The following is a 23,708-nucleotide window of genomic DNA, read 5'->3' on the forward strand; positions in this document are numbered from 1 at the left end:
TTTTTTTTGAAACAACTGACAGACAGCGATTTGAGAGGCAACGGTAGGGCGTTGTAAATTTTTGGCATATTGTAACTAAACGATCTTTCAAATGTTGCAGTTTTATGTAAAGGAGGGGTTAAATTACCTTTAAATCTGGTGTTTAAATTATGAACGTCAGTTCGGAATCTGATTTTATTGTACAAATATTGGGGGGATTTATTTAAAATGATAGTCATAAAAAGAGTAGCACTGTGATGTAGACGAGTGTTTTTCATATCCAACCATTTTGTATTCATTAGCTTGTGTCTTACTCGATTTCTCTTTCTAATACCATATATAAATCTAAGGCAGTAATTTTGAATTTTCTGAATTCGTTGAGATGTCGCCTGAGCTAAACATGGACCATAAACAGTATCACCGTAATTAAACACAGATAAAACCAAAGACTGGCAAAGTAAAATTTTTAGTTTTTCACTTAAGATATGTCTGGATTTGTATAATATTTTTAAATTAATAATGGATTTTTTTACACAGTTTGATATATGTTTATTGAATCTAAGATCGCTATCAATAGTAAGACCCAAAACTTTAACTTCATTTTTAACTTCTAACTGAACATTATCAACAGTTATATTAACCTCGGGTAATAGTTGAGCATATTTGACCCGACTAGCAAAAAGCATAGTAACACATTTTGTGGGGTTTAAACGCAAAGAGTGCTCTAGTGAAATTCGACGAAGTGTTTCGAGTTCACTATTAATTATAATACAGCTGTTTTGAATATCATTAGGATGAAACGAATAGAATAGTTGAGTATCATCTGCATACATTTGAATTTTACAGTGCTTTAGAAAATTAGGGAACGAGGATGTATACAATGAGAACAACGTAGGTCCCAATACGGATCCTTGAGGCACTCCACAATTAGTATTAATATAATTCGAAATATCGTTTTTAAGTACTACCCTTTGTTGTCTACCTATTAAATAGTTAGAAATAAATTGTACTGCAGATATATCAAAACCAGCAAACATTAAAATATTTTCCAAAATATCATGACTAATTGTGTCAAATGCTTTCGAATAGTCGAGTAAAACTAAAATCGAACATAATCCAGAATCTGTAGCCCTAAAAATATGGTCTGTGACATTTAATAAAGCAGTAGAACAACTATGTCCCTCTCGAAAACCAGACTGTTCAATAGGCAGTATGTTATTAATAGTTAAATGATTCATAATTTGATCTTTTACAATGTACTCTAAAATTTTAGATAAAGCAGGAAGAATAGAAATAGGTCTTAAATCTTTTAGTTCTCTAGGTGTGTTTTCTTTTTTGGAAGAGGAATAACATTCGACATTTTCCAAGCATGGGGATAACCTGAAAATTCCAAACAATAATTTATTATGTGACAAATGTATTTTAAAAGAATAGGGCAGCACAAAACAATGAAATCTATATGTATTCCGCCAGAACCAATTGCTTTAGATTTAATCTTAAGTAAATACTTAAATACGTTACATTCAGTAGTAACTCTGAATTTAAGTTCTGAGGATATGTCTGATTTAACAGTCATAATAGTGAAGATCATTTGTATTATTGTTAGCTACAGCCGAACTTACGAAATAATTATTTATTAAATTAGACAATTCAGGTGGTATTTGTATATTAGGTTTTTTATTACAAATATTTAAATAATTAATTTTTTTCCAAGTCTTAGTTGCACTTGATTCCGAAAAACATAAAAAAGCTTTTTTTTCACGTCTGATAGTAGAAGTAGTAAATTTTTTTAAATATTTGAAATTTAGCCAGTCATGTGAAGTTCTAGTTTTTCTAAATTTATTTAATGCCTTATCTTTAATTTTTATCAACTCTTTAATATCATCTGTAATCCAAGGTTTATAGCTTTTGTTGAAAATTCGAGTTTTTAGAGATGCATTAAGTCCATTAAAACAGTAATATTCTCGTTAAAAAACCTTACTTTATCATCGATATTATTTAAGTCGAAAATATTATTCCAGGGTATAGATTGTACTTGATCGTAAAGCTGGCCTGCATCGATATTTTTTATATCCCGCTAAGTAAAAAGATTCATACTAACATTAGAAATCCCCACCCCACTGATAGTCACAAAAATTAACTCATGATCAGCAATTTCAGCTACTGTAATATTCCCGTGGTAACCATAACATAACTCATCTGAAAGCAATATAAAATCAATTAATGATTCACTGATTGCCGTAATTCTTGTAGGTGCATCAATTATTTGTTTTAAACCTAAACTATCTACAACATTATAAAAATTAGTTACATCCGAGGAATCAAAGTCTAACAAATTAATATTAAAATCACCCATACAAATAATTTTATCCGCGGTCGGTAAAAGTTTATTAACATGTTTTCGTAAGAATTCAAAAAGTCACTGCAATTATGTCTAGGATTTCTGTATATGCAACCAATAAAAAATTTAACTCTATCAAATATAACACCCAGACATTTTCAATATCTTCAGTAACCTCCAAAACTGCGAATTTAAATATATTTTTTATGTAAATACCTACTCCGCTACCCCCTGCGTCGCCATCTCTATCCCGTCGTATCAGTGTGTATCCATTCAAATGTACTACATTATTTGAAATATTTGAATTAAGCCATGTTTCACTTACTGCTATAAAATCATAATCTGTTGAGGAGAAATAATCTACAAAAGCAACAAAATTTGCTAACAAAGACCTTACATTAACATGACACAATTTAATATTACCAATAACCATACTAATATTCACAATAACAAGAATTAAGTGTATTTAAATAAAGCACTATGTATAATCACGTAATACGAAAAATTGTACAAAAAACTTGCATGTATGTATTACAATAAATTAACAAAATTATTTAGGATTAAACTAATAAAATAAGAGTAAGATAAAAAAAATAAAATAAGCAGCCTGCCCGTTCCCACCCCTGTATAGAACAGTGAAGAAACAAAGAAAAAAGACAGCAAATAACATTAAACCCAAATCCTGAATTTGCAAGTAACAAATATAATTTTCCTTTTTCCCCATTTCCCGCTTTATGATCATTACGATTAATAAATTGGTAGTAATTATTTTCAAGCAAATCTAACACAAAAAATAGCATTAATTAACAATATATTAAAAAAGAAAAATAAATCAATGAATAAATTCATGTAGTCCCGCCTGGGGTATTATCAGCTACGTTTTCGGGTGCATTGTTTATCTCTAATTGCAGATTTAACCATTCCTCTTCAGAATGTATTGGAATCTTCCGATCATTTAAATTAATATAAACAACTCCTCCTTGAGTCCATGTAGATTTTCCCACACTTTCTTTTACATTTTTAAATAAGGAAAGAGTGTTGGGGCATAACCTTTCGGTCATCAATATTTTGGTTCCTTTCAGTTTTTTCTTAGAATAGAACAGCTGATCTCTCATCCATCGATGAACGAACTCGACACATACAGGCCGGTGTTTTTTACCATTAAGTTTTTTTCCCAAGCGATAGCACTGTTTTAAATCGCTTTTTTTGACATCGGTATTCAATTTATTTAAAAATATATGCATTACCTCTTCATATAAATTATTACGATCTTCATTAATGCCATGCAAATAAGGGCATACGCATTTTGAGACCTATGAATGTTATCCACCATTTTCAATTGCTTTTTGGTTTCTTCATGCAGTTTTTGAAGTTCACTTTTCAATTCTCGGATAGAAGATAAGAGAGTTGACTCGAACTGTTTTAATTTGTTACTCAATGCACTACTTTCGCAATTATGTAGAGTAGATTCTGCACTGGTAATGGCTGCTACATTTTTAAGTTCACTTAAGCCTCTAGTTATTACACCTTCTAGAGATTCAACACGTGCATTTAAGTTTTTCACAGTTTTATGTTGCACTTTTGGCGGCATTTCAAAACTATTTTAAGATTGCACTTCCAGATTACTAATAAGAGGTTTAGAAAACACTTTCCACATAAAATTCAATAGTTTAGGACGTTAAAATTGTCTCTTAACAGGAACAGCAAACAAAGCAGCGTACTACAAGCGAGGCGACATCTTGAATCTTGTATCTTGAAATGTCCGGCAGTATCTGAATCAAAATCGATTAATACGTTAGTTACAAAATTCAAAAAATGTTCACGAACTTTGAGGGCATCTAGCAGCCAAACGAAGCGATTTCGGATATTGGTGGATTGGCCTAAATCTGACTATTTTGAGTCCACCCACAGCCCGTTGCCACCATAATATCGATATTACGGAGAATTCTCGATTATTTTTTAATCGTTTGAACAATCCTTTCGACCATTTGATTTAAAGGGTTGTTTTGGTTCTGTCAGCGAACAATCCTAGAACAATTCAGAATAGTTACCTACCAAATTGTATTGTCAGTATGTCTTGGTTTAAATGTTCATATGAATGGAATGGTCAACCAATTTGAACAGTCCTAGAAACGTTCTGTCGGAATCAAAACACACCTAAAGTATGCATGGTGACGAAAAGATGTACCATGTCCGGAACAACCGTATCAGATGCGCCGAAATATTTTAATACTCTTCAAAGAATACTTACTTAACTTTAGCTTGACCTGTCCTAGAGTTGATGAAGAGTCAATAAAGCAAACCCTTTCGTAGATTCGGCAAAATATAAATGGATGCAAGGCCATAGATTAATTGTATACAGCCAAAAGTGAAAAGGTTCGTTGTTCGGACTGGCTACAGTTGAAACACATTGATTCGTTCAATATTGTCAGATATTCCAGACCTGAAGTAATTATGTATATCCAAGTTTTTTATTTAATAATAACATGTTCACCAGCAAGTAGTGTTATCATTGATTGTGATGATTTGATATAACATCTGCATGCGTCTTTTCATCGTCATTGTGCTATCTATTTTTGACTCAACCTTCTTAAATATTGGATCACGGCAGGTAACCTGACGAAGCGTTTAACGAACAGCATTCGATGCAATAGTTTCTAGTGTAATAACGCAAGTTCCTAATCGACGATGCTTGTTCAAATGTATCTGTTCATATTCGATGTCGAAATCGTAACCAATCATTCGAAATGCCTAACGTCGAAAATATGCATAAATCGATCTGAGGAATAAAGTGTTGATCCTATATGAATTTGAAACCCTTCTAGACTGTGTGATCAATGAGAAAGCCTCTTTCTCGATCTGGTTTTGTTTGGTTATTTCTTTATTCTTGTGGAAATTTTCATTTTCAATTGCGTGTCGTTGTAAGAGGACATCGCCATTTTCCGAAATTTCTAATACTGAAGATGCTTAAGGACGTGATAAAGACTATGGTCATGTCTGATGCTACGACGAGAATATCATCTAGATATGTCATAAGCTAGTCCACTGATTCCACAAAAGCAGCTTAATCGTGCGTTGGAAAATATCTGGAACGGGCTTGAGGCCAAAAACAAGCTGATTGTAATGAAACAATCCTCAATGATTGGTGACTATTAAACGGTTGACTTTCTTGACTCAAAAGTAGATGATGATATGCATTCGAGAAGTCGTGTTAATTGAAAATTGTACTTTACTAGAACTTTGCGATAATCTTCATATGCCAGAAGAGATAATCGTTCGAGGGCAACATTGTTAAGGCCATTCTCACCGTTAGCGCGACGTAAAGTAAATATCAGAAAGACCATAGTATTAAGCTTTATGAAATTTTTCTTCTTTAACGATGTAACTAATGATTTCGCAATAGCTGATTCCGCGTAAGCAAGCGCACCCAAGTGTTTAAGTTATCTATTGCTATGGTCCGACATTGGTCCGGATCGTTGTTCCTTCTTAGGCAAAACTTCTAATGAATAAGTATATTCATATCTTCATCATTATCCAGAGTACTTTTCTATGCAAATTTGCTATATTGTTAGGTGATAATATATAAGATAATGCCTTTTACCATTAGTCTATTCAGCTAGAATTATTTTTTTTGTTCTAAGTTATTCTTAATTTTTAGGTTGCCAATGGAATTATTTCTTTACCATATGTACATATTTGTATTAAAAAAAATATGACTTCATTTGATAAGAATTTTAGGAAAATTTTTAATATTAATTTGCTTTAGCTTAGTACCTTTAAAACAATGTATAAGAACTAATATGTTTGAATTACGTTTCCACTGTTTTGCGATCTTGATTAGTTATCCAAGTCAAGGTTTTTGTGGGATAAAGATCAATAAATAAAAGAACACTATATTTTAAATCATTGCCAACGTTTCGGTGTTATTTTACACCACCCTCAGGGCTCTAAAATACAAACAATATTTTTAATAAAATTCGTTAAGGTATTAAAATAAAAAAACAAATACATTTACAATAATTCTAAAAAATTTGTTACCATAAAACCCGAAAAAGAAAAATTCTAAAACAGCTCTAAAAATAACATAGGTATTACTCACTCACCGAAATTTTAAGTGTCTTTTGTCCAACTTAACAGTTCTAAATATTAAGAAGATGGTATCTAGATACTAATATGTGTATTTATAATTCATGGAACAATTTCAGTGCGGTTTTCTTTCACAGTAAAAATTGTTGTAACGTCTTAGCAGAATGACTGTAGAAAAATACGTTGATTCTAATGTGTGTAGACATCATGCTTCTTTTTCCTCTTACTTTTTTCCCTTTCTTTTCCCTTTTATTTTTTATTTTTTACTTTTCAATCCAGCACATTTATGAAAAAAAAAGTCTAAACCTGAGTAAACCAAAATACTGTTATCTAACGAAGAAGGATATAGATAATTTAAACTTGGTTTATTATAATTTAATTGATAAAATTCTCTCTAACAGTATTTTGGTTTACTCAGGTTTAGACTTTTTTTTTCATAAATGTGCTGGATTGAAAAGTAAAAAATAAAAAATAAAAGGGAAAAAGAAAGGGAAAAGGTAAGAGGAAAAAGAAGCATGATATCTACACACATTAGAATCAACGTATTTTTCTACTGTCATTCTGCTGAACAGTACCTAAAACGTTACAACAATTTTTACTGTGAAAGAAAACCGCACTGAAATTGTTCCATGAATTATAAATACACATATAAGTATCTAGATACCATCATCTTCTTAATATTTAGAACTGTTAAATTGGACAAAAAAGACACTTAAAATTTCGGTGAGTGAGTAATATCTGTTATTTTTAGAGCTGTTTTAGAATTTTTCTTTTTCGGGCTTTATGGTAATTGTGACAGGAACAATTTTTTTAGAATTATTGTAAATGTATTTGTTTTTTTATTTTAATACCTTAACGAATTTTATTAAAAACATTGTTTGTATTTTAGAGTCCTGAGGATGGTGTAAAATAACACCAAAACGTTGGCAATGATTTAAAATATAGTGGTCTTTTATTTATTGATCTTTATGCAACTAAAATCTTGACTTGGATAACTAATATGTTTGATTGAAAGTTCATAAATATGTTACGTGATACAAATATAGGTACCTACATATTTTTCTCACTATTTGCGTAGAGCTACGTTATCAGAATTCATTAAACATTTTGGAAAATGTTCATTTTATGAACAGCATAGATACATATAAATAAATAATGATTTTTTTTTATATATATTATTTATTTATTGCAGATCCAAACTCCCCAGAATACATTTATCGGCATGTTTACCAGAACCATAAGAACCCCATATATTTAGTGCCATACAGCGCATTACCTGAAAATTTTGGTAAGTTATTTATTTTATTAAACCTGATAACAGCGTCAGATCCATGTCAGGAAGAAAAATATTTATTTTATATATCTTCTCCATTTAATAGATGGCAGATTAAACACTCTGAATATTGTTTAATCTGCTAAAACAAACAGTAAACACCAGTTTCATTTAAATTTTAAAGTATTTAAAACGCAGGTATGTTATACAGGGTAGCCCATCGAAAACGTACCGCAAGGTATTACAGGGTAGTAATGAAGTTTTCGGCAAAATCCAAAGACAGGTAAAGTTTGCTTCTGAGGGGGACAACTTTTGGCGCAAAAAGCATAGCAAAATCTTCAACCCCCTAAGTGGGGGTGCCATCCCCCAAATTTTTTTAAATGGGAATGNCAGGAACAAATTTTTTAGAATTATTGTAAATAATTTAATGTAATGTAATTTATTTTTTTATTTTAATACCTTAACGAATTTTATTAAAAACATTGTTTGTATTTTAGAGTCCTGAGGATGGTGTAAAATAACACTAAAACCTTGACTTGGATAACTAATATGTTTGATTGAAAGTTCATTGTGAAACTTCATAAATATGTTACGTGATACAAATATAGGTACATATTTTTCTCACTATTTGCGTAGAGCTACGTTATCAGAATACATTATACATATAGATACATATAAATAAATAATGATTTTTTTTATATATATTATTTATTTATTGCAGATCCAAACTCCCCAGAATACATTTATCGGCATGTTTACCAGAACCATAAGAACCCCATATATTTAGTGCCATACAGCGCATTACCTGAAAATTTTGGTAAGTTATTTATTTTATTAAACCTGATAACAGCGTCAGATCCATGTCAGGAAGAAAAATATTTATTTTATATATCTTCTCCATTTAATAGATGGCAGATTAAACACTCTGAATATTGTTTAATCTGCTAAAACAAACAGTACCAGTTTCATTTAAATTTTAAAGTATTTAAAACACAGGTATTGTATACAAATAGGTACTTAGTTTGTACAATTGTCTCAAACAAAAACTAAATTATGCAAAATGTTTCACTAAGGATAGGACATTGATGAAGACAAAATGGGATAATAATTGATCCAAGTAGGTATGTCACTTTGAAAGACAATTTTGAAAATAGTTCAGTTTTATACTCATCGAGGTTAATACCTGGTGGGGAAAATATAACATAGATTTTTATTTTTCACTTTTGGGTCTAAAATATCAATATATGAAAAACAAAAAAGTTTACCCAATGAATAAAATGAAAATGGCGATCTCTGCCGACAAATACAAAATTATTAGGTACTACTCGTATTTTCCAATCATTTTCCTGAAAGTATGAGTATCTAGGTAGTACTTGAATTTTTAACGATAGAGTAGCGTGTATAACCAGTCATTGATTTCATAAGCTAAATAGTTTACTCGAGGTTTCAGTTTCATTAATTAAACTATTAATAAAAAGGTCCATAAAGCTTCTGCCGTTAACACCTAAGATAACACTCTTATCCGTTAAACGCCATCTATGTATGTATACTCTGAAGCTCAACTATTTAATAATGTCAAACTTATGAAAATGAATTAGCTACAGAAAAATCTGCTAGTCTACGACCTACGTGAATGAAATTTGTTGCATAACTTCGGAGTTGCATCTTTCTGAATTAGTAATTACAATTTTGTAGAAACTGTGTAAAATGATTGTGCTATTTGTTTATTTTATATAAATACATTTTTTTAAGTTTTATAATTGATACCGTGAAAATAATTTCCGGAACGATGAAGTTTTTAACTTTCTGAATTCATCTAGATAACTACAATTATAATACCTACTTTATTTATTCCACTTCAACTTAACTCTAAGATCAATAATGATGATTCATGAAAATAATATCTTAATAGTTCCTTTTGTCTTTGGAATGGGTTGGTTTAAGTTAATATCGATACAACTGATTATCCGTACTAAAATAAGGTTAATAACTATAGAAATATTTTACAACGTAAGATGGAAAACGTTCAACTTATTGAATACAAAAAAATAGTTCTAATTCTGAACATTTAATTAATCAGTTTGTTTTGTGATACCTATTAACCGAAAGCCCATTGCAAATACAAATGGAGTTACTCCAAATTCACTCACATCAGAACATACTTGAGATGATCATTGATATGCTCAGAACGCCTAGATAACCAATTGGAGGCTAAATTTTAATAAAAATTAACATGGATGATACTATTCCTGAATTTGCTCGTAAAAAAGCAAGACAAGTGTTTAATTAATTATTTATCTATTTTCTTTCTAGTCTTGGTTTTTACATTTTGTAGATATTATATATTTGATATTAATTTCCATTTTCCTTTTGGTTCAACGAGGTTTTCAACAGATACCCCAAAACCAAATTTTTACAATAAAGAGTAAAAGTTGTTGGCGAATAATGTCGCTGTAGGAAAATGTTAGCTCATGCCGGCCCTGGCTAGATGTGAAGAATAAGACACATTTAGAATTGTGTAAACCAGGGGAGGAGAAGGCCATAAATATTTTTTTGTTGACATTTCAAATTTTCTTTGATGTATAACCTACAAATATACTTATTTCTTTAGATTTTTTCTTCTATTTCATATAAAGAATAAGTATTTAAAAGTTTTGTATAACACCAGCAAGAATAGACAAATTATATTATGCGTAAATAACACAGTGGTTCTCAATAAGTTATTAAAAAAAATTTACTTTTTTATTTCTAGTGTTCCGCAACAAAAATATTAATTACGGTAAACTGCACCGCTATTTAAAATATAGTGTGCGTTTCAGATTCATCCTACATATTACGAATTTTCTGAACAGAACAGTCTGTTGAAACATTTTGTAAAATTTTCAAAGATTTATAATGATAAATGTATATTTACAAGTACCTATTTCGGAAATTACCTAATATATTTTTATACGTACGTACTTTCTAATATCTAAAATCTAAATACCTATCTAAAATTCTGAGTTTTAGATACTTACACTTCGAAATAAAATAAAAAGTAATGGAATAGTAAGTTTCCTTGTCGTAATTCTATTATTAACTGTATAATTTTTATAAATTTAAAAGTAATACCTAAGGCTGTGTACACACGTAGACACTTTAAGTAGATACAATCTTGATTAAATTTCGCAATGTTTATGAGATTTAGAGCGATGTCAATATATATTGACGTAGTTAAGTGAAATTTAATGTCGCAATTCACCACTTGTAACGACAACAGTATCTACCGACATCGCTCTAAATACCATAAACATTGTGATACTTAATCTCAAAATCTTATCTATTCACTTGAAGAATCTACGTGTATCTACAGCCTAACATTAATATTTTTCCAGATTTTTCCCGCTCAGACATTACAGTGAGAGGGGATTACATCATTTTGAAGGATTTGCATGTTCTGGAACAACCAGTGATACGTCCCCCTTCAACACCAACTACTCCAGTATCAGCCTCGTTCCCCCAGATACACTTTGAGGGATACCAGAGGCAGCCGCCATATAACCCAAATGTATATTAATATTTTATATTGTTATTTTGTAGATACTCACAAAACCGCAAAAACTATTTTATAAGTTTTTATAATGATATTTTGAATATTAGTAAGTAATTTTTAATCGTTTATATTATAACAATATTTATTTTAATGTTAAGGAAATGTTCCCCAATCAAGGATATGAGAAATATACTCGATACACAAACAAATCATTTTCATTTTTTTTTCTAGACACTCCTTCAGCTTCAAACAGATAAGAATACCTACACAAATCATCCGTCCGTAAAAATAATACATAATAATAAGACAATGTTTTTCAAATATTTTTTCGAAAACTCAAAAATCACCTCCTAATTTAGGTAAGTCCGGGACTGTCTAAAGAAGATATTGAAAATTATCACCATTACTTTTATTCACAAATTATCGCTCCGCATAATCACGCCTCAGTCATGCTGTTAAATTCAGGTTCATGCTAACTTTTCATGTAAACCCACAGGTAACAATCTCATGAACAATCTGACGACCTTGGAGGTCATAATATTAGTTCATTGCGACCTATGTATTCCACCTATTGGAAAATTATTTTTTTAGATAATTCCGCACTTCACTACTAAAATGAAGTGGCGCACTGCCGTGTACAGGGTTAGTCAACGATTGGTTAAAGTAGCTTTACTCCGAATTGCTAAAATTTATCAAAAAACTATTTCTACAGGGTGATAAGTACGCTAACAGGACACATTTTAAAATATACAGGGTGCTCCAAAAATTAGTGACAGACCAAACTTAATTTTTTTTAAATGGAACATCCTGTATTTTACAACATTTTTAGATTCTACGTTTAACTTGAAACATTTTGATATAAAGTTTCCTATATCTAAATTTAATACTTAGTTTCTGAAATAATTGGAACTAAATAAAAAATATTGCATTTTTGAACCTGTATTTAACAGTAGCTATCCTCATTATTTTTAAGAATTAAAACAAGATTTTTGGTACCGTGTTACTGTAAAGGTGGCTTGAGAACGTTATGGATTCAAATTTTGATTAATGCCTACAGGGTGTTCATAAAATAATGACAGATTTGAAGAAGTTTAAACTTACCAACAACAAGAAGCTGCGTTTTAGTTCCATTTAAAACTAAACCATGTGCCCGAGACAATATTAACATAGCTCAATGGAGCTTTGAGCTTTATAGTAAAAAATGCAAGATCTTTCAATAACGTTACTGCATTGAAATGTTTACTCACTAGTTCGTTCTAAGTTAGGATACTCCAGTCTTGTATGATACCCTTACTAATTCAACGATGTTTTCTTAAACTTTTAAGCTTTCAAATTGATGGTTCTTATCCAAATAGAGGATAACAATAGGCTCCTGTTAGATATATTTACAGTCTTTACAGACTAGAAGAATACACACTTAATAATTTATTTTTCCTGTTTAAACCCTTTCATGTCAATGTCGACTCAAATGTCGCCACACGACAGAGGAATCGGTCAGCAAGTGCGAGCGGTGAGTTAGTTGGCCCGTGCTCTTCACAAATGCCCAAGTTTCTTTCAACTCATATTTTTTTTACATTCTTTCATATAATCTGTAAGATTATGTTTTTCATCAGTAAAGTGTTCAGTAGATGCAAGTAGTTTGTAGCAATACTTTCTTCTTCAAAATCGTACCCATCCTCATATGAAATTAACAACTACGTTACACTATATAATTTGTTATTTGTAGCAACTAAGTTTTTATATTGTAGACTTGAATGAATTAATGTATTTTCTAGTTTATATATTTGTATTTATGTACTTAGTATCATAATATTTTACATCTTTAATGTTTACCCGTTTTTGTCCTGTAATTGTAATTATTTCACCGATCCTCTATCTCCACTAACACTCATGTTAGTGCACCTTTAGTAGGTATGTAGCCAGTAAATCGCCTGGATGTAATTAATGAACAGAACAGAAAATAACATATGGAGTTCATTTCGTACCGCAACTCATAGAATAAACGTACATTCTGGCAAAAAGTAAGGGAACCCATATCAAAAATTTCAAACAAATTTTAAATGTCCAAAGACGAAATAAAGTAGACACGCTGTAACAACCAATAGAACTGCCTTGATACTGATTTTGGTCTAGTGTTGGTTATAAGGCTGCTAAGGATGGAACTGCTCCTGAGGCAATGGAGTGAGATAAATCAAATAGTGCGTGACTTTGACCACAAAGCAAATACTAAGACTGTGAATTATAATTTACAATACATGACGTAACATATGTTATATAGCATTTTGCTGAAGTGTAAACGTACTTATTCTCAGCTCCAAAAATGCCGAATTACGAAGCAGCAAAACACCATTTGCAGGAAGTTTTACTTTTCCTGTAATTAACAGAAAAGAGATGCTAAAAGTCATAGTGCTGTTGAAAACTTATGGTGAACATACTCCATCGATAAAAACGTGCGCGTATTGGTTCTGATGTTTTAGAAGTGGTGATTTCGATACAGTTGACAAATAATGCCCTGGTCAAGCGGTCAACTGCTGAACTTGTTTAAATGCACTCGGTATTATTCAAAAGCAAGGAAATTGGATAGTATATTGGATGTTGAAAGTCGATATTTCTTGTGTAAACAATTACTTCAATGACAAAAAAAGAAAGGGTTTTTTGCATCGCATCATAACAGGCAATAAAAAATGGATATGCTATGTCTTAAGCTTGGAAAATCCTGGGGTTTGCCTGGTTGTGAGTCAACATCGACAGTAAGGTCGAATATTCATGGTTCAAAGCTCATGCTCTGTATTCAGTGGGACCAGCTTGGTGTTGTGTACTATAAGCTGTTTCAACCGAATGGTGAACGCTACCGAACACAATTGATGCATTTGAATCGTGCATTGAAGGAAAGACGGCCGCAATTCGAGCAAAGGCGTGAAAAAGTAATTTTTCAACATGTCGACACTTGACCACATGTTGCTCATGAAATCAAAAAATACTTAGAAATACTAGAAATGTGTCGCGGACATGTCCATCGGACATGTCGTGAAAAGTGAACATGGCCTGAGGACACTTTTCAAGATTGAAAAGTTGGGAATTATTTGTTACATTCACAATTCCCACAAAAAATGTTTGAGGTACATGTAAAATTGAAGATATTTAGCCATTTTCTTGTAATTTTGTTAGTAATTGTTTAACTGAAACTGACATTTTAAAAATATAACCTTTTTTATATGTCCACATTTTATTATTTTTGGCAAAGTTAACGATTAGTAAATAGTAATCAGTTGATTCTTAATTTAATATTTAATACAAAATAGTTTATATATGAAGTATGACGCCAAAATCAAGAGTTTGGTTATATTTTTCTGAATTGAGTAAAAATCATTATAAATGCTCAAAAACAATTTTTAAAAAATCCAGTAGGATAGAAAAACATTTAAATAAGTGTATTGGCTGTCCTGGGAAAATTAGAAACCAGTTTATAAGAAGTATAAAGGTCGGTAATAAGTAAAATATATCGACACATATTCATTAGAATAAAAGTAATATTTTGCTTTGTGACCCTCAAGCAGTGACCTGTGAATACATGACGTCACTCACAGGTGCCTTATTAGATTCAAGGTCAAAAGTACTTTTCCCGACATGTCCGGACATTTCATCGACATGTTCATATCCGTAACACACTTTTCCGAAAAGTGCCCATCTCTAAGAAATACTGAAACGGGATGTTTTACCACACCTATCATATTACTCTATCGGATTACTGCTTGATCCAATCTACGGAACACGGTCTGACTTAGCAAAGCTTCCAATCTTACGAAGATACGACAAATTGGATTGATTAGTGGATAGCATCAAAAAATGAGTTGTTCTTTCGATGCATAATCCGCGTGGTGCTAAAAACATGGGAAATAGTGTCTAGCGATGGACAATACTTTGAAAATAATGTATACAATTTTCCTCAATAACGCCTTGAATTTAGACAGGGTTCGTAGTTCAAAAGTAATATAGAATTCCCTGACTTTTCCAGGTTTTCTCTGACATATAAAAAAAATCCAGGTCATTTTTACATTCTATTTGGTGTTTATGCATTAAACTTTTTCTGGACTGGACTCCACAATTTTTTTTTAAACTCGAAGAATCTTATAAAGGTTTCAAAACCACAAATAAATTTCTCTTTCAAGAACCCAGGGCCGGCTTTCACAAAATTTCCAGTTGCAAGCATCAAATTCCCTGACTTTCATGAATAATTTTAAAATTCCCTGACTATTCCCTGTTTTTTATGAAGAATAATTAATTCCCTGACTTTTCCCGGTATTCCCGGTTTTCCAGGCCACTACGAACCCTGTTAGAAAAAAAATCCCTCAAAATTGATTCACAGATCTAGTCATATTCATATTTTCTAAAAAATGTGAATTATTTTTTCTTCAAATATTTAGGTTACCATACTTTAAAATAGATTTTTTTGCAAATGAATTAAGGACAACATAGTATCGAGACAAAATTGGGAAAAAATATTTATTTTATACAGTCTTACAAAGTTTAAACAATATATACATAACTAAATGTGTTCACTTGCCTCTGTAAGGTTTAAGTTTTTAAGAATAGAAGAAATTTAAGTTAAATGCCCATCATATTTCCCGAGGTCCGAAAACTTAAACCCATGTAGGTACGTACTAACATAAAAATATTTGTCTTAGAAAATTAACGTATATAAAAAATAAACTTTATATTCTATATATTCATATTAATATATCACATTCAGAAAACATACATATGTACGGTATATAATTTAAATAATAATAACTACAAAAAACATAATTAATGTCCTTCGTATGAAATAAGAGCCTGTTGAAAAGCTGCTTCTTGGACAATTAACTTATTGTATATTTATTAACATTTATATAGAGACGTTTAAGTTAGATTAAGATAATAATTAGGATGGCTTACACAAGATATATAGTGTATACTGTAATTTCAATATCAGGGAAAAATCTGAAAAACTAAAGGCAGAGAATTTCAGATAGCAAGAAATTTTTACCATTTTTTTTTTTTTTCAGAAAACCACACTTTTATAATAAAAATAATGATTTATTTACAAAATCATAGCAATAAACAATTTTTAGCTTACATAATTTTTCTGATTAAATTTTATCCATTTGTTGCAAGGAATGCCTCCAAACTGTCCTGATAATTAATATACCACAATTCTTTAATAATTTCATTCCAAACCGCCTATAACAGATATACATAAAGAGTCTTTAGCTCCAACTGATTTCGATGATCCGCAACTTTTGACGTGTGCGATACACATTTACTGTGTTGCTTTGATTGTTAATGAATCTAATGGACTTGAAAATACGAGCGATTATTGGCTGTTTGTCAGAACAACCAATATAAGAGCTCACATGTTTGAATCCACAACCACAAATACAATGAAAGGAACATGACGTTCATACCTTTGTAAACCAAAAATGTTTTTTAAAAGTTATATTCTGCACATTAATTTTTTCCTGATCAAAATGAGTCATAATTTTGTAAATTATTGTAAAAATTTACAAAGATGATTTTCTTTTCATTGTTACAAATTGTTCTATATGATTGATATGATGTGACTGTAAGATTAATAGCAGAAGGGAGTTATGTATTTATCTATATATCTTGTAATCTAACTTCTAACAATTCTCATATGAATATAATTTTGGTTTTGTAAACCTAAGTCCTCTATAATTTTACATGAAATATTTTTTTTAAATAAGAAATAGGCTTTAACACCAGATATTTATGCACTTGTTACAGAAAGTGCTAATATGGTGTAACAAAAATTTTTAATCGTCTTAATTTGGATATTCTACAGACATGCAATGTCTTAATTTCTGAAATGAAGGAAGTTAGGGCAATTTTTTGCTCAAATATACAATATATTTTACATTATACTCTTGGAATTTGCCAACTTCAATGAGGTTTCCTTGTAGTTGTGCCATTTCAGATCTTTACTGATTTAAAGATTTTATAAAAATAATAAATTTTTAAATAATCCTATTATACATGATTCCACTGAATTATATAAGGTTATTTATTTTATAAAAAGTTTTGACAATATAAGAAAACAAACGGACAATATTTCAATAAAACGTTTTTATAACACAAATATAAACATCAAAACTCACTCTAACATATTCTTACTGTAACTGAACGTATTGGCTTTATTTCAGTTACATATGAATAAACCTCACTGTCTTTGAAAAGTAACAAACCAATAAAGCGATCAACCTGGCATTACCTATTTAACTGTAATTGGGATTGTAAGGTGCCTGTTTTCCATAACCTTCTTTAACAGGAAGTGGTTGCACTGGTGGGCTAGAAACTGCTACATCATAAGGAGGTGGATTAGCACTATAATTGCCGTGTCCATCAGGAGGATATGGAGTTACTCCTCCTGGAGGATATGGAGTTACTCCTCCTGGAGGGTATGGTGTTGCTCCTCCTGGAGGGTATGGAGTGCCACCAGTTGCAGGTGCGTAATGGGTTATCCCACCTGTTGGAGGATATGGAGAAATACCTACAAACAAATTTGCCAATTCATAAACAATGAATACCTAAAGTTCTACAAAAGCAGAAGAAATGCAGTGTAGAAATTAAATACAGCACTCAACTATAGAGGGTCTTTCAGGATTAAGTCGACAAACTTTGAGGACATATTCCTCATGTAAAAATAAGTAAAAAATATATACAGTGAGGACGGGGGTATACCTTGAAATTGAGTAGATATATTTCAGTAAAACTTGGTGTGACTTATGATTAGATAGTTGTAGCAATATGTCTCAGTAATAAGTATTACTAGTCCATCAGTGGAGGAGATATGAGTAGGCGATCTAGTTAATTCAGCATATGAAGCAAAAAATGAGAACCGATACGATTTTTGATTGTACACTTTAAAAAAATTTCACTCAAATTTCACTCAATTTTACTCAATGATGTATCAATTTCTGTCCACACCCGATTTGAGTGAAATTTTCACTCTATTACTATGAGTGCAACTGAGTGAAACTATTGGCATCAGAAATGAGTGAGTTTTACTCAAATCCGAGTTACTGCCAACTATCAATTAAGGGACTTTTGACTCTATTCAGACTTTGTTTTTAATCAACTAAATATTGAGCGCGAAAATAAATCACTCATAAATAGTGATGAGACTACTCAAATGAAAATTATCGATTATATCGATTATGAAAATCTCTCGAGATATCTCGAGTGATCATATAAATTCATTCGATTATTCGGAGACGAATGACAGTGGCCACAACGTTACTAACGTCAATCGTCACTCGTCACCGAATAACGCAAACGCACTGCTCGAGCGAGAGTGCAGGTGTTTCGATTGTTACAACGCTCTAACGAGCTACAAAACCTCGAGATAAGACGGCCGAAAAGATGGATAAGACAATCGAATATCACCGCATAAAAAAGATATGCAGTAATTTTATGAGTTGCATCGCACGGTTTTGAAGGGCGGTTTAGAAGGGAGCTTTATTTAGCGAGGATAGAAATTCATATGAATGAAAATTATACAAAAATTATGTTTTCTATAATTATAATTTTTTTTTCAAAAGTCCAAACAATGGATTTCTTTAGGCGGCGACTACTCACTTTAAACACATACTACTGAATAACTCAACTGACAACGAAGAAATGCCGCAATCCGCGAAAGTCATTCATTTACCTAGCGTCGACATGTTTCGCATATAATTTGGGATAGGTCGGAAATTTTCGAAGTGGACTTTCGATTATATATCATTCGAATGATCATTCAATTATAAAATTAATTCGAACGGTAACCTCTCGATTATTTAATTCATTCGATTATTCCCATCACTACTCATAAATGATTAATTAGGATATACAATGTTGAAATTAATTCACTTCGTGGGGCCTCCTCCTGTCCTGGCTGGGACCCGACAGCCGAGACTTGCCGACTAAGGCTTTATCTCCTGGCGATCAAGCTTTCCTAGAGTATCTAACGGTTCACTATTAACTGTGGTCGAGATTACAGATACAATATGTAAGTGGTGCCATCTTCACGGCGCCATTCAAATTACTCGAAATTAATATACATTTAAACGGACCATATAAATACAGATTTGAAAATATCGAAAATATATCTAGATAGGACAATAATTAATTATTATTAGGTCTAATGTTTGGACTATGGTGGTAACCAGCGTTGGGCATTAATCAATTAAATTTTCAGTCAATTAAGTAATTGATTAAAAAAGTAATTACGATTAATTTAATTGTAGTTAAAATTAATTGCAATTGAACTATTAATTGCACGTTGTAATTAATTTATTTGGATTAATTTATATTAATTGTGTCTTGCAACTAAATCAATTACAATTAACTTTATCAATTATTGTTATAAAAAACAATTAAAACTAACAATTACCCTACTTTGATTCAGACATTTTTTCAATTCAACGCACCATTTACGAGTTATAAGACTTTTTTTACTGTATGACGTCAGACACCTCTTGTTTCCGAAATTTATTTTCGACACACGGACTTTGGACCTTTTCCATTCAACGCAGAATGAACAATCAGAACCGGAGGTGTTGGGGAGATTTTTGTAATTATTTTTTCGATTCAACGCACCGTTTCCGAGTTATAAGGTATTTTCTACTGTATGATGTCAGACACTTCTTGTTTCCGAAATTTATTTTCGACATACGGACTTCGGACCTTTTGCATTCAACGCAGAACGGACAATCTGAACCAGAGGTGTGGGGAGATTTTTCCTATTATTTTTTCGATTCAATGCACCGTTTCCGAGTTATAACCACTTTTTTATTCTATGATGCCACACATCCTTGGTCCCGAATTTTTTTTTTCGACATGCTGAATTTGGACCTTTTGCACTCGATCACCAATCCCCCACCATGGGAGATTTTTTTATATTTCAAGTCGTTTCTGAGGTGCAAGCAAAAACTGTTTTTTTTTAATAAGTTATGACCTCTCACCCACTGAGCGCTCTACTCAGAACCAGAGGGAGATTTTTTTATATTTCCAGCCATTTCCGAGTTACGAGCAAAAACTGTTTTTTTTTTCTCATACGTTGTGACACTTGTGACGTCATAGCTCAATGACGAAGGCTAAAAAGGCCCCATGCTCTACTCCACGCCTCCCCTAATGAGACGGGAACAGACAGAGGTAATGCGTTTGGATATGAAAAAGGGTATGGAATACGAGTTTGCGTGAAGAATTTATTTAAAGAGTACCTATATTTGAGTGAAGGTACTCAGTTTTAGTTTAAATATAATCACAAATGAGTAAAATGATCAAAATGCCCAATACTGAGTGAAAATGTACTCAATAATTTCACTCAGTGAATGCACTCTAAACTTTTATTGCTTTCACTCACACCGATTTTCTTGTAATGTAATATTTTCTGTGGACAAAAAATTTATCTTATAACGTGTACGAGGTTACACACCGGAACATCATGAATCAGTGACCACATCAAATATAAATAGTGACAAGGTTAGCAGATCTCCAGTTTCAGAGTAACTTCTGAAGAAGAGAGTGATATGTCTCTCGAAACGTCAAGAGTTGTAAATCGACATGGCAACCAGCCCGGAAATCATTCAACCATTTACGACAGCCACGGAAGCCTACAAACAAAATTACTTTTTTCAAAATGAGTGCCTCGGGCTTATAAAAAAGCTTGACATCTAATTATGAAACTGGTGCTCGACCGACACTGAAGTGGAGTTAATTCTTTACATGTCTGGACTATCCTTGCTCTTAGATTTTCGATTTACAATAATTAAAACAAATGCTCAACTTGAGTATGTGCCAATTGCTGCTTGAGAATACGCTAAATTCATTTTGTACATTTTTAATCTCTAATTTCTCTGATCACATTTTTTAAATCTGTCATCCAAAAGCTGCTCATAAGTTATATATTTTAAATGCAAGCACAAAATGTGTTGGAGAATGGTTAATAGGTCACTTAGATTGGAAGAAAGCGGTATTAGGGGTCAACAGTTTAGGACCGCTTCTATTTGTTCATATGTTATCGATAATGCGTCTCATGTGATGCTTCGCGGATTTGACTGTTGCTTCCCATAACCCGCCGAATGATGGACTACGTGCAGATATAAAGTGCCACTTTATGTTTGTTTGTGAGATAAAGCTCGTCAAAACTTGAGGTTTTTAAATTTAGAAAAACGTTCACTATAGATTTTTTGACAAATTCCTCGCCAAGAAATGAAGCGTTTAAGTGTTTAAAAAACTTATTGTGCTTAAGTCTTCCACCAGCTCAATGTGCACTGCCTTGGTGGCGAAACAGACAAAACTGCAAAGATAGCAGCTGAGAAGCATTCGGTTTTTTTGTTTTTCCATCTTTGATCTGGAATGGGCCAGTTAAGTCGACACCACATACAGGATGTTTCAGTTTGGGTGAATCAAACTTTAACCACAAATAGACTCAATAAATAATTCAGAATTGCCAGAAATTAAATATTTGGTATGCTTATAACAAATTGATTCAAATTTGGTGTAATGTTAACATTTATACATGTGCATAATTTACTGTAAAATTTATAAATTTTTGTAGGTCAGTGACGTAGGAATGGGTAGTAAAGCGGGTTTTCTTTACCCCAACTTCTATGCCAATGACCTGATAATCATTTGGGATTCATTTTTAGATTCCGCAGACAATTCTACATAAAAAAGGAATACTTGTTGAAAATCGGTATAGTATATCATTTTACCGAAAATCTCAGTTGAATGGAAGACCGTTCTTCTGATAAGAAATTTAGTTTCTTAAGGATAGGAAATAAATTTTAAATTAATATTAATAATGTCACGCATTAACTTAGAATTCCAAACAATATTAAATAATGTCTTTACACTGGCGCTACAGTGCGGTGGACAGCATATTCACTGCCACTCCCTCTAGAATTTCATTTGTGCCATTCTGAAGCAATTATAGGTATCCTTGTTCATTCAATGGTCCGTTTGTTTCATACAGATATAATTTCTTTAAAAAAATTATCAGGAAATGTCATTTTATTTTAAAGATTTGAAATATTAGTTAGTGTTTGTCTTTCTTCACTATTAGCATGGAATCCCATTCGTCAGTTGGTTGTCCTAGAGCCTTATAAGCTCGTGTATTTGTAAAGTGTCCAATAAGGTTCGAAGAGTGTTGTGACTTTCAATTTCATTATTGGAACATCAAAAATTGATTTGATGTGTGTTTATTATGATTCTTTCGTTATGAAATATTTCTTTCAGAAAGTTCCAGCATAATTCGCCTCACTAATCTCAAGGGAATGTAAGATATTAACCGCCTCACCCTCTAAGCATGATTGCAAATAATAAAAACGTTGAACGTTACTTAAACTTTGGTTTGAATTGATTAGCCTGTCAAATGTGTCATAAAATTTTGGTCATATGCACCGTGAAACTCTGGAAGCTTTAGAGTTGATTGTTGTTTTTAGGAATTTTATAAGCGCAAATTAACTCTAGCTTGTCCGGTTAAGATATAAACATTTTGTTCTCGTTCCTGCTTTCCACAACAGGTCGCTCGTTTCTAATATCGGGTTGTGGGACCATGTTTTGTTTCAGAGTAGACTTTATGTTTATTGATTGAGTAGTAAACTGTGTGTTTTGTGTTGCATTTGTTTATTTTTTAATAATTTTACATTGGAGAGAACACACAAATGTGTAATCTCTTTGGTAACTTGAATCATACTGCCTTGCGGATTGGGCGCTTGTGGTGCACAATAAATATTATTTGATAATAGTAATTCTGTATTTTATTTCGTTAATTATGCTGTTAGAAAATATCAGACGTAGAAGTGAAACATAAAAAATTAATAATTGAAACTGTATTGCTGGATTCATAATTAAAAATAAATTTCTAAAATAACTAATAAGTACATATCAATAAAATTAATTCCTGATCTAATGGAAAATTGAAGTAATGAATGACAGTAACCAAAATGTTTCTAGTTTTTCACAAAAAAAAAAAAATTTTAAGAAATCATAGTTCTTAACCATCTTTCTAATAGCTGTTTAACATTGACAATTTATTGATAAATAAATTGACGAAGTTCTTCATCAATTAATTCACGAATTTATTGGTAAACAGTGTGGTTTTACACTGCTACAGACTTTGTCAAGTTTTTTGACGTATGAATCAGTTCTACCAATGAATCAAAGAAGCAAATAAATTTCAAAAATGTCACCTTTCCACTCATAATTGTAGTGATACAACAGCGGTACCGTTCTGACACATATTATATAAATATTAGTTTTTGTAAATAACAAATCAGTAAAAACAATGCAAAACTAGCACGACGCCACACAATTATTTACATATTCCAATAACATAACCTCATTACTGATCTGAGGCTGGAAATCTGTTGGGTTGGTACTTCCGAACTTCACGAAGAAATTGACGAAAATTAGAACATGCTCTAATTCGTCAAGAACTTGATGAATAAATT

The 23,708-nt window shown here is 31.6% G+C and overlaps 2 protein-coding genes across 5 annotated transcripts in view; one reads left to right on the forward strand and one right to left on the reverse strand.

Moving 5' to 3' along the window:
* Nucleotides 1-11,420, forward strand: part of LOC108911348 — a 68,878-nt gene extending 57,458 nt beyond the window's left edge. For 2 of the 3 annotated variants that reach the window (XM_018716261.1, XM_018716262.2), the window contains exons 3-4: nt 7,599-7,694; nt 11,054-11,420. In XM_018716261.1, coding sequence (XP_018571777.1) covers nt 7,599-7,694; nt 11,054-11,235 — 278 coding nt within the window. In that variant the 3' untranslated portion in view covers nt 11,236-11,420. Of the gene's footprint in view, nt 1-7,598; nt 7,695-8,403; nt 8,497-11,053 lie in introns of those variants that run through there. The other variant, XR_002763119.1, reaches the window with a different exon arrangement.
* Nucleotides 11,421-15,700: 4,280 nt separating this feature from the next.
* LOC108911349 (proline-rich protein 2) overlaps nt 15,701-23,708 on the reverse strand; it is a 22,908-nt gene continuing 14,900 nt past the window's right edge. For both annotated transcript variants that reach the window (XM_018716263.1, XM_018716264.2), the window contains one exon: nt 15,701-17,758. In XM_018716263.1, coding sequence (XP_018571779.1) covers nt 17,484-17,758 — 275 coding nt within the window. In that variant the 3' untranslated portion in view covers nt 15,701-17,483. The remainder of the gene's footprint in view (nt 17,759-23,708) is intronic.

Source organism: Anoplophora glabripennis, unplaced genomic scaffold (genome assembly GCF_000390285.2).
Source record: "Anoplophora glabripennis isolate ALB-LARVAE unplaced genomic scaffold, Agla_2.0 scaffold731, whole genome shotgun sequence".
Lineage (NCBI taxonomy): Eukaryota > Metazoa > Arthropoda > Insecta > Coleoptera > Cerambycidae > Anoplophora > Anoplophora glabripennis.